This window comes from Sus scrofa, chromosome 4 (genome assembly GCF_000003025.6).
Source record: "Sus scrofa isolate TJ Tabasco breed Duroc chromosome 4, Sscrofa11.1, whole genome shotgun sequence".
NCBI lineage: Eukaryota > Metazoa > Chordata > Mammalia > Artiodactyla > Suidae > Sus > Sus scrofa.
Window position 1 is genome coordinate 77,773,602 of NC_010446.5, and position 12,637 is coordinate 77,786,238.

At 44.5% G+C, this 12,637-nt stretch overlaps 2 protein-coding genes across 19 annotated transcripts in view; one reads left to right on the forward strand and one right to left on the reverse strand.

The window, feature by feature from the left end:
- The window catches only part of ST18 (ST18, C2H2C-type zinc finger), a 294,874-nt gene that overhangs the window by 66,459 nt on the left and 215,778 nt on the right, over positions 1 to 12,637 (forward strand). For 9 of the 18 annotated variants that reach the window (XM_021089396.1, XM_021089378.1, XM_021089382.1 and 6 more), the window contains exon 3: positions 4,119 to 4,234. The exons of the other annotated variants lie outside the window; for them this stretch is intronic. The gene's annotated coding sequence lies outside the window, so the exon portion shown is untranslated. The remainder of the gene's footprint in view (positions 1 to 4,118; positions 4,235 to 12,637) is intronic. 18 annotated transcript variants of the gene reach the window in all.
- Positions 1,848 to 7,529, reverse strand: LOC106509064. Its single transcript, XM_013993293.1, has 4 exons — positions 7,477 to 7,529; positions 5,090 to 5,261; positions 4,838 to 5,027; positions 1,848 to 1,990 (listed from the first exon to the last, which is right to left on the reverse strand). The coding sequence occupies exons 1-4, from the start codon at positions 7,527 to 7,529 to the stop codon at positions 1,848 to 1,850; spliced, it is 558 nt and encodes a 185-aa protein (XP_013848747.1).

Here is a 12,637-nt window from a genome sequence, read left to right on the forward strand (position 1 = left end):
TATCATGCCACAGCCTTCAGCATGCGTCTCAAGAAAAGGACATTTTCTTGCAGAATTACAGTGGCAGGATCACACCTCAGATCAACACAATGCCTTGACAGCATCTATTGCTTGCTATCTTTCCTCCACATGCATGATTTGTCACACCTGGAGGCTGGATGGCTTCAGTGAATGTTCAGCAATAACCTGATGCCCATGACAGTCAGGGGGATGGGTTTCCCTCAAATAGTATATTTTTATCTGACACTTTGTGGTCATTTTCTATATGCCAGGAGTTATCCTCAGAACTTTTATAGGAATCAGCTTTTTATTTTTATTTTCTTTTCACGGCCGCACTGGCAGCATATGGAAGTTCCCAGGCTAGGGGTCGAATGGGAGCTGCAACTGCTGGCCTACACCACAGCCACAGCAATGTGGGATCCGAGCCACATCTGTGACCTACACCCCAGCTATGGCAACGCCAGATCCTTAACCCACTGAATGAGGCCAGGGATTGAACCTGTGTCCTCATGGACACTATGTCAGGTCCTTAACCTGCTGAGCCACCAAGGGAACTCCTGGATTAGCTTTTTAAATGCTCTCAGTATTATTGTGGGGTTGATGCTATTTTCACCCTCCTTTGGCCTGGGAAGCTGGGAGTTCAGAACCCCATGGCTCGTGGGCAGAGGTGGAGGTGACATGGGTGTGGGTGGGATGTGTGGCCCCTGAGAGTGGACAGCGTAGGCTTGAGTCCCATCTGAACAGCAAGGTGACGATGGAGCCTGCGATTTCTTTGTGAATGTGCTGAGGTAATACACGTATAAAGCGAGGGGGCACAGACGTGTTGGCTCTTTTGCATTAGGATTTTAATCCACTTTTGTGGACTCCAGAGGCTGTGTGTGACCCTAGTATAAAAATATACTGTATTTGGTAAATTAAGACATAGAGATAAGTTCCTTTTTTTTTTTTTTTTTTTTTTAGATGTGACTGGATCAATTTGCTTAGCTTATCACAGAGGGGAAAAAATTCAAGAGGTGATTTATATGGATAGAAAAGTAGGCTGTGTGGCCACGGACAGCCTCTGAGTCCCCCAGGGGAAGGGGTGGGGCTGCTGGTAAGAAGCCCCTGGGACACTCAGCCTGGACCCAGGAGCTTGCTGCTAGGATTGTGATCCTTCAGTAATACCAGAGTTCAGCTTCATCACCTGCAAACCCCTAGCAAAGTTTGTCTAAGAAGTTCTGGAAAAGCTTAAATTTGCACAGATGTCTATGTCACAAGATGAGGAGAGGCCATACCCCTGGGTAAGTCATGGAACGTGGTCGGCTGTGGTTGCCCCTCTAAGGGCTCATGTAAGAAAGCAGGTATGGGGCACACACACACTCATGCGCACACACACACACTCACACCCATGCACTCACTCATCGATACACTCATGTACACACAGTCATGCATGCACACACTCTCATGCACACAACTGAGCACACACTCAGCACATGCACTCATGCAACACATATGTGCACACACTCATGCACACTTATATGCACACACACACAACCATGCACACACACACACGAGCACACATTCACTCATACACACACACACACACACACACATACACCTAGTAAGCATCCTAACCAAAGGCCTTGTGCCTCACCCCCTTGTCCGTTTCTGGGCTCAGGCCACGTGGGCTCCTCATGTGCCCTCCTCCTGGTCAGAGCCAGGCACCCTCCGCTGGCTGCAGGCACCTCCCATCCCTGCCCTGAGCAGCAGCAGCGCTAACCATCTCTCACGGCCCCAATTCCCATCTGAGCCATGCTGCTCCCGTGGCTGCGGCTTCGCTTCCGCTGTGGTTCACATTGAGGGCCGGTCTACCAGCTGACCCGCAGGAGGGGGCCTGTGCTGAGTGGGGTCTGAGGTCTGCACTGGCCTGCGAGGCCGGTGTCATCCTGGCTGGCATGGCCACATTCTACCCCGGAGGCACAGAGGGAGCCTCCAGGACATGTGTAGGTGACTGTGAAAATAGACCAAGGAGCATTTTTCATGAACTTCATGAGAATGAATTTAGCCCTTGCTCAGGATGATGGTTATTTTTAAAAATTATTATCTCACCTTCGATAGCCACACGCTTAATGAATTAATATCCAATTCAATTCGTGTTGGGTGATTGGAATCAATACATTTCTATTTTCTATCTTTGGCCGAGTTCCTTTTTTTCATTCCCTTTTTACGGCATTTTAAATGTTGAACGGGGGATGAGCAGAATTCCATATTGTTTGCCATATGTATTAGTTATAGGTTTGGCATCTGTAATGGAGATTTACAAAAAACAGTGATTTAAACAAGATAGAAGTGTGCTTCTCTCTCATTTAACGGTCGGCATGAGGGGGCTCGTCTGTCCTCAGAATCCTCTTGCTCCTGGTGCAGTGCTGTGCCCTCATCGGCCTGGCCCCAGAGGCTTTCAGTGTGCCTGGCTTCTGCCGCCCGCCTTAGAGGAAGGGGAGTAGGTGGGAAGGAGGAGAGAGTCTCTGGGAACATCCTGACTTGGAAATGACCCACCGCTGCTCCTGCGTCTGGCCACAACTTAGTAACCAGCTCACAGCTCACTGGGAGGGAGGCTGGAACATGGTTCCCTGGAACCCCTGTGGTTAAAATTCAGGGGTTCTAGGGTGATAATGATAGGGGAGTATTGATTTGGGGGGCGACTGGCAATTTCTTCCCCAGCGGAGAAGCAGAGCTCCTTCTATCTAGTCTCTGATGGGTATTTATTTATTTTATGGATTTTTTTTTTTTTTTGGCTTTGTGTATTTTCTAGGGCTGCACCTGTGGCATATGGAGGTTCCCAGGCTAGGGGTCTAATTGGAGCTACAGCTGCCGGCCTACGCCACAGCCACAGCAACTCAGGATCTGAGCTGTGTCTGAGACCTACACCACAGCTCACGGCAACGCCAGATCCTCCACCCACTGAGCGAGGCCAGGGATCGAACCCGAAACCTCATGGTTCCTAGTCAGATTCGTTCATCACTGAGCCATGACGGGAACTCCCGAGGGGTATTTACATTCAGTTATGCATCTCTCTCCCTGGTGTTGGATCATGAGAATGTCTTCCTCTTCTTGGTAACTGGTGGTCACGGAGTCCTGATCGTTCGGCCAAGGACAGCCCTCACTTGTCCTCTTTGCTCTGGGCTGTGGTCTGGGGACCGTTTCTTGGCAGAGGAATAGATGCGAGTGGAAGGGGTGGGTCCGCCAAGGCTGAGGATGCGGAGTGGGCCTGTGCGCCCTGATTCTCGACCCCTCTGGTCATCTGAGCACAGGTGAGGTGAGTGAGGGGCTGCCCCCGGGGGAGCCTGACCCTCGAGTCACCACTGGGTGGTGGGCTGCCCCCTAGCTGAGAACCCCGGCTCGGATTTTTCAGGAGTGGAGCGTAGATGCCCACTAGGTCTCGGCAGGATGTGTTTGGGGTCCCTTAGTGACTGTCGCTCCAGCCCACCCCCTCCCTCTCAAGGTCTCCATTTGCTGCTGTAATCATTGTGCTGTGCAAAGAAGGGATCCACAGGAAACACCAGAATTTTGAATTCTAAGCAGCTGGTGAACATTTTTGGGTTGTAACATTTCTCCAAATTTTGTTGTTATTCACAAATTCTCCATTTGTTTGTGAATTTTGTTCTCTGTCAAAACATTTAAGACTATTTTCCATCTTTTAGAAACTGAACAGCAGTTTTTCTGACACTGGTTTTTCTGACGATAAATAGTTTTTTCCTTCTAATTTGCGTGTTGGGATGAGACACTTAAGGAAAGAATCAACGTGCTCACTGACAGGCAGGGGTTCTCTGTGCCCACTTGCCTCGGCATTTACCGCAGGAGACGGGCGTCTAACGCGTTCTTAGACAGCAAATCTCATGGGGCCAGACCACATTTACCTGCAGGGCAGAATATGTGATCTCGGGCCTTAGAAAATAGAGAGAGAGCCAAGACCTTATCTTAGCATTTAAACTCCCAAGTGCAAGTGATACTGTGATTCTGCAGAAACACTAGCTCAGGTATCTTCTCAATAAGCTTCTCTAGGCTACTAATTTATGCAAGTTCATCAAAGGGTTTCCAAAGTCAAGAAAACATTGCAGTCTTTTGTTTTCCTCCTCCAGAGCTGGGTTCCAGTGGGGTTTAGAATCACAAACCGGGAAACAGGAGGCGCCAGTGGCTGATGGCTCAAGCACCATATCTTAATGGTCATTCCCTTGCTCCAAAGGCTACTAGTTTGGTAAGATTTTAAAAACTTACTCCTTAACTTCAACTACTAGTTGCACTGAAAAAAACTGAAAAAGCTTAGGAGAGGCGGCCAAATACTAATTGGTCTGTAGGTCACACAATCATTGCCCCTCCTTATCCTTGGTTGGATTCTATAATGTTTTTGATGATTCAAATGTGGTATAATGTTCATCACACAAGTTTGGGGTAAGAAAATTTCAATATATATCAATGACTTTCATGCCCTTTGATCTGGTAGTGATTACAGTTTCTAAATATCCTAAAGATATTGGAAAAAATCAGTTCATTTAATCCACATTTATTGTCTCACATTTTCCTGGTACTTTTTTGGGTCTTAGGGATAGAGCCTAGTGAGTGACACAAAGGTGCTGCTCCCATGGTTCCTTTCCAATAATAAAGTGATGGACAAATCAGGAAATAAAGACAAACAATAAGGAAATATCAGGTAACAACCCTCAATGTCAAAGACAAGAGCGGAGTCAGGAAACCGCCAGTAAAGTGGGGGTCTGGTGCATTGCCTGCATTTACCGAGGGACACTGACAGGGACCCAGGTGAGGTGAGGGCCAGTCTGGTGACTGTCCCTGGAGGGGTGACCTATAGGGACAGGGCAGGTGCACAGGCTCTCAGAGAGCATGGACAAGGCTTCTTTCAGGAGGGGCTGTAGTCCGGGCGGTTGGAACAGAAATGAGGTTGGGGAGAGAGAAGGGAGCCGGATCTCGTTGGCGGGCTGGGCCCAGGTGAGGATGGCAGGTGCCCTCTGAGTGTGATGAGAAGCTGGGGGCCTCTGAGGAGGGGGAGAAGCATGTGTTAGAGAGATGGCACAGCGTGTCCGCTGTGGAGGGGCACTTGTGCATGGGCAGTGCTGGCACTGGGTGGTGAGGACAGCGTGCAGCGGTGAGGCGGAGGAGGGCTGGCTTGGGCAGGTGGGGGAGGTGCCGAGGGACTGGGCTGAGGGACAGATGTGCTCTGGCTGTGGTCCTGGGGTGGAGCCCCCGAGTTCAAGTCTCGCCCAGACCTCCTAGAGACAGAAGGATTCTGGACAAGTCACCCCCCCTGAGTCCCATTTATCTCATCTGGAAAGTGCAAACAGTGATGATTTGTTCAAGGGCATTGCCGCTGACGAGATAATTCATGAAACACACGTAAAACTGTGCTTGGCACTTAATAAATATTAAATATTTGCAAACTATTATCTTTATTGCTCTATTACAGTATAGTCATGAAAATAATCTAGGGGTTTTTTAAAAAAGTTTCTGTTTCTGAAAGAATCAAAGAAACTATAAGGAAATTTACTATTGCATACTATGCTTAGAACACTTTTTAGTCTTATAATTTCAGGAGGGACTCTTTTTGCCAGGAACGTCACCATTTTTTTAAACTTTTGTATAGAGTAGGTTCCCAGCTCTTAACTCAATTCCTGGTTTTTACTCTAAGGTGGTACAATCATACCCTCCAGTTTGGGGCTGGTTTGTAGTAACCGAGTGGGAAGAATGAGTCTGTGGAGTCCTGGTTCTGCCTCCACCCTAAGTAAGTCGCTTAGCTTCGCTGAGATTCAAACTAAATTTTTTAACTTTTTTATTTTTATTGAAATGTAGTTGATTTACAATGTTGTGTTAGGTTTAGGTGTACAGCAAAGTGATTCATATGTAAATATATATGAATATTATATATGTGTGTGTATATATATATATAGATATACATACATATTCTTTTTTTACATTCTCTTTCATTGTAGGTTATTCCAATATACTGAGTATAGTTTCCTGCATTATATAGTAGGTTCTGGTTGGCTATCTATTTTATATAAAGTAGTGTATGTATTTTAAACCCAAACTCCTTGAAATTCAGACTTTACATCTGTAAGATATATAAAAATTGGCAGAAGTTGTTGCGGGTGCTCATTATACAGAGAATTTTGTAAATGTTGGGTTTTCTGAGTTTGTGTTTGTTCTTCCATCATCATATTTTTCTGCGCATGTGTGAAAAAAATGCCTGAAGGCAGGTTCTACGGGAGTAAATGACACTTGAAGAAATGTAAAGCCGTAGATGCTATAGGTGGAGGATGACAACACTTTGGGACAATTGCATCACCACCACTGCCACAGCCTTGAGAAGAAAAGATCATTAACTCACTTAACAAGCCATCAAGTGTCTGATGATATCTCTCAACTGAGTGAAAAGTGCCTGTTGGGAGATTTGGTCAGAACGACAACAGAACATTGGAAATGCCTTCCTTTCCTCTTCACGAGTCCATCTGTTACTTCTTTCCGTGTCTGAAGGGCTTCGACACAAATTGGTGTTTCCAGGTTCTCTTCTGGCACATGAATCTACCGTGCACATGTGTTTGAACTCAGCAGTCCCGGAGGGGGGATTTTGAAGGACCTTGGACCCTGGTCCTCAGACTTGGTCGAGCTCACCCAGGAGCAGGGTCCTTCTCCTTTTTTGGTCTTGTGAAATCTTCTTTGATTTCCTCATCCCAGTGTCTTTTTGATCTGGGCCAGGCTACGAGAGCATACGAAGAGAGAGAGGCAAAGGCTAGCAGTTAAAGAAGAAATGGCTGTGTGGAGGGACCATGCAATGACAAGGGCGTATCACCTAATTGTCAATGAGTCTTTGCTTCAGTCCTTGTTTGACAAGCTTAGTGAAGAGTGGAGATTGTCTGCAACTACAGTCGAAAGACCAGGTTCTTGTGTTGAATAATAATGTCCACATCTCTGTACAGGTGTGATGAAAGGTGAAGGCTCGACAGAAAGGATGTGATCTCTGAGGCCAACAGCCTGCAGCTTGTCAGGATCTTGAAGAAACATGGCAGCCTCTCTCATGTTGTGGCCTTGGCCAATGATCTCTTTAATGCCCCATTTTGCAGAGCAATCTTTGCACGCACATGCTTAAAGCACGGATCAAGACTAGCTCTGCTTTGATTAAACTGGGTCATGGTTGCCATAAAAGTTCTGAAATTACAGAAAAACTACATACACGCACACGAATAATATCCACCATGATAACTTGTAGAATGAATATTGATATAACCCTAAGGGGAAAAAAGCACTTGAATTCTTCTGCTTTTCTGGGTTTTAACCAAGCTGAGGGCTGGGAGGGGCCCTTTTTTTGTCTTTCTCATGTAGCTGAGGCTCATGGCATGTGCTTAGTAAGTGTTGAATGTATGAATGAAAAAGCAATGCTCGCTGAAATGTTAACAAGCAAATTCTGATCTCACCGTAAGAGCAGAGTACCTTGCCAATTTAACCGCAGCACAGTTAAAAATACGGGGCCTGGAGCTGTCCATGGTGGGAGCAATTCAAACCAACCTGATATAATTGTTATTAATGACCAGGCTGAGCATGACACAGAGATAAAAGGAAATAGCTTGGAAGAGAGCCCTAAATAATCCGAAAATGAGCTAATCCACCAGGAAAATGTGGAATCGCTGTCTACACTCTTTAACACACAGCCTCAAAATATACAAAACAAAAGACAGAACATGAACGCAAAGGAGATAGGTCTCACTGTGGGAAAGGAACAGGTGTCTCAGGAACAGACAGGGTCTGGGGTTTTGGGGGAAGAGAAGCTTGGGCTGAGGTGGCGGGTGAGGGTCTTGGTGTCAAAGAAAACAAGTGCAAAGATGAGTCTTCACGGTGGTCTGTGTGCTGCTGGCTCCAAGTGCTGAAAGGAACAGCCTGTGCCACCTACCAAATACTTTCAGTCTGAATAACTCAAGTTTAAAGCCGTGCATCAAGGATTGCTTGCATTCCTAGCAAAGCACACAGAAGGGCACTGAAAAATTATATTTTCAGAATTCGCAGGGGTGGGGGAATGGGCTACATAGTAACACCCAACAGGAACTGAACTCTTCCTGTGTGTGTGCCAGGCATTGTCCTAAGTATTAACTCACTTAATTCCACAACAATCCTATGTTTATAAGCCAGGTTTCACCAAGGTTGTGGAACTTTATAGATGAGGAAGTGAAGGCAAACAGAAGGTAAGTTTGCCTAATGACACAAACTGATAGGGATGGCATTTGCATGAAGCACCCTGGCCGCAGCAGCTTGGTGTCAGTCAGGTATTTCGTGGTTGACTTGACTTCAGGCAAACCTGCTCGATAACCACGATTTTACCCACTTTTAAGAATATGGTAGCCTGCATTATTTATATTTATGCAATATACCTCCCATACCGACATGGAGATTTAATTCTCAATTGTCTGAGAAATGGCATCACATTATATGGAAAGGACCATTAATGCATCTGCTGATTGGTTTGAACTGACTGGGAAAACATTCCAAATTCATACTCACAACTCAATTGAATAGGCATGAAATAAAATCTGACTTTTATAGTCTTCTTCCTCTTTTGATAAATTAAAAGCTAGGTCTTATTTTCAAAATGCAGAACCAGAATATTGATTCAAAGTGCAAAGAATATAAATAGAATTAACCTAAGACTGAAGCAAAACCTATAGAAAAACCATCTTCAGACCTTTTGGATTTCATCCTAAAAGAAAAGGAAAAAAAAAAAAGTGTGAAAGCAACAAATGCTTGGAGTTGCAGAGATGGAAGTAGAGAACTGATCCTTAATCAGTTAAAATGATCACTAATAAGGGAAATCCAGAAATAATATCCCACCTCCCAGCAGGATCCCAAATACCGGCTTTTTTCCATCATGAAAGAATTTATTCTTGAAGATGTTAACTCCTTCATCCTCTTCATCCTCCTAATCCTTTTCTGCGTCGTTTCACTTCTATGCCCAATATTCAGGTTTGAAATTGGGTGAAAAAAGTTTTTAAAAGGCATGGAAATATGCAAAAGAAGTCATCCTGCTTGATGAATTATGGAGAAGTCTCAAAAACATGAACAAAAGGAATTACTTAAATGTCATCCCATTTAAACGGTGGGCTCTCCAGCCTGTGTTTTTCAGTGTGTTGGCAGTGAGTGAACCAAGCGACACGGCCCTGTTTTCCATGTCCTTTCCCTCTCCTCTCCCACTCTCAGCCGCCTTCCAGGACGCCCATATGCCTGGATCAATCTGTTGATTTCGCTAATACTTTCCCATCCCCCTTCAAGACTAGTGAATCATCTTAGACGCTTTGGTATGATCAGACATCAGGACGCTTATTGATTCGATATTGTCTTTTTGTATAACTGCTTCCCCCATCCACTTCTTGCTTCTTCTTTGAAAAGTGAAGGTCAATTAATTTCAGGAGCATACTGGCCAGGAACCATCGATTCTCTATCCAAATAAAGGGAACTGCCTAAGCTTAAAGATATCATGAGAGAGCCTTTTGGGGAAAATATACTGAATGAAATATACCGGGACCAGGACTTGATAAAACACATCACTATCTTATATGCAGTATGTGGTTTTCCATTCAGGAGTATTCAGTGGTTAAAAGAAAACTCGTCATGGAAGGCTTTACAATTTTTCTTTAGAATTCCTCATGCACTTTAAGAAGATTGGAGAAAACACATTTCAGCAGGCTTGGCAGTCACTCAATTTTGTGTGCTCTAAGTTTAGAACCAAACTCAATCTGCCCCCTGTTCAAGTTCTGTTCTGTGCTGGCAAAACACCACTTGCTTTTTTCAGAGGGAGGAGGAAGGCTTTGTAAAAATCGAAAAACTTACCGGACCTTAAACACCTCCTCGACAATTATATTATGCTCAGCTTAGGGAACATTGAATGAAACACATATGGGTGATATTTTCCTTATAACACATGGGTGTAAAATAAATAGAAAAATACATAGCAACACTTATTTGGGGTTTAGCAAAAACTTAATAATGCCTAGAATTTGCCTACCTTTGCTTGCTTTTTCCAAGATGCTCTAGGATTTCCTAGCTCTTATTTCCTTCTTGTCATCACCATCTCCTTTTATATTTTGAGAAAATGTTTGTTTAAATATAGTAATTTTCATGCAGCCTTTGAAATCCAAATATTGCAATATCGTGTTAAGATGCAAAAGCTGAATGTGAAAAGATGTACCATACTCTATATTTAATTACGTAGACCAAATTAAGCAGACACATAAATATTTGAAGCATGCGTGTGCATGCACATGTGCGCGCGCACACACACACGCTTATAAAAAGTTCAACCTGAAGGAGTTCCCTTGTGGTGCAATGGGTTAAGGATCTGAGATTGTCACTTAAGTGGCACAGGTTCGATCCCTGGCCTGGGAATTTCCACATGCCATGGGCACAACCAAAAAAAATTCAACCTAAGTATTTATATAAATTTCAACTTTAAATTATTTGCATACCAACTCTGAAATCTGTTAAGTAAATTAGGTAGCTATGGGCAAAATAAACTGAAAAGACTGGCAGTTTAAGACAGAGGACTGAGGTATGAACTCTGGCATGAAGTGTCAAGTCACTTAGTTTCTTTGAAACCTTTTCCTTAAGTAAAGAAAGATGGAGTTGGACCTGATAAATTTATTTCTTACATTAATTTTATGTGAGTCAGCAATTCCCACAAGAAGTTGAAAATTACTTGATTTTATGGTTAATAATGCATTTGATTGTCTGTTTGGTGCTCTGTTTTTACCTCAAAGTAGATACAAAGCAAGCTGAATATTCCATGTTAAACAGTTTCAGATGATTTGCTGTGTACTTTTGTCTCTATTAACGCCCATAAGCCATATTTAATGACTGCAATCAAAACGTATGTCAGTGGGATACTTAGAAGTTGCAGCAGTGCTGTCTCCACACCCACACCCTGCTTTATTCTCATAGCGCTGTGTGGTGTCAGAGTTAGGAACATAATCTCTGAAGATTTACTGGCTTAAAATCCTGGCTCTGCCACTTTATAACTACTTGACTTTGGGTAAGTTGTTGTATCTCTCTGGGCCTCTCTCTTTCTATATATTTTTTAATTTGTAAAAAGAAGATAACTTTGTATCATTGGTTAGTTCTGAGGATTTCCTGATTTTGTATGAAATCAAAGTGCTCAGAGGAGTGTTTGGTACACAGCAAATGTTCTGCAAATATTCGTCATTTCTTTGCTTTGGTACCCGCCATCGTAGAACGGAGGCCCCGTGAGAGCTGGAGACCAGTCGTCCCTGTGGTCCTGACTGCTTCACCTCCTCCCTTTTGTAAGCTGAAGTGGAGGTCACATGACAAATGTAACATAACAAGTGGTTGATTAGCCTTTTGAAAATGTACGATTCGGTTACATTTAGTTCCTTCACCGTGTTGTGTAACTACCAGCTCTGTCTAGTTGCTTAAATGTCCTTTCTCATGTGGAGGAAGTTTCCTTCTATTCCTAGTTTGTGGTGTGTTTTTATCATCACAGGATGCTGGATTTTTCCAAATGCTTTTTGTACTTAAGTTGAGATGATCATGGGTGTTGCTTTTCTATTTATTAATGTAATGCATTACATTGATTGATTAACGTATGTTGACTCTTGCATTCTTGGGATAAATCCCACTTTGTCATGGAGTATAATCCTCTTAAAATGCTGCTAGATTTGGTTTTCTAGTGTTTTGTGCATGAATTTTGCATGTATATTCATAAAGGACATTGATGATGAGTCTTCTCCTGATGCCTTTATGTGACTTTGATATGAAAGTAATGCTGGCCTCAAAGAATGAGTTAGAAAGTGTTCCCTCCGCTTCTCTTTCCTGCAGTTTGAGAAGGGTTGATATTCATCCTTCAAGTGTTTGTTGGAATTCTGTAGTCATCCATTGCTGTGTTGTGGGAACTTGCTGTCACATGGGAATGCGTTCTTGTTGTATGCCAGTGACACCCCAACTCATAAAAAAAGAGTTGAGAGCTGGGATCTTCTCAGGCCTTCCCTGAACATGCGTCCAGCCCTGAGCCTGTGTGTGGCTTCATGTCCCTACACGAGAAACTTTCAAAGGCCCTATTCCCCTCGTAACCCCTTTCCCAGGCCCTTAGGTCCACCTGATGCCTGTCACTCTCGTTCCTTGCCCTCTGCTGGCTGCTGTGGCCAATACCTGTGCTCTCAGATGCTTTCAGCAGAAGCCACCTGGTCCATCGCCTCAGCCCTGGCACTGCTCTAAGTCAGGTGGAACAAAGACAAGCCCTGTGCCAGACCTTCAGACATTACCGGCCGCTGGCGGTCCATGCAGACAACCACAGTTCCTTGAGGATAAGTCCCCCGGCCCCCAGGGGCCTGCCCCAGGGGCCTAGCTGCAGTCCCCCAGCCTCCACTGACCTGGGGTTGGGGATGGGGGACAGTTTATTTTATTATTATTTTTTTGTCTCTGCTATTTCTTGGGCCGCTCCCGCGGCATATGGAGGTTCCCAGGCTAGGGGTCGAATCAGAGCTGTAGCCACTGGCCTACGCCAGAGCCACAGCAATGCGGGATCCGAGCCGCGTCTGCAACCTACACCACAGCTCACAGCAACGCCAGATCCTTAACCCACTGAGCAAGGGCA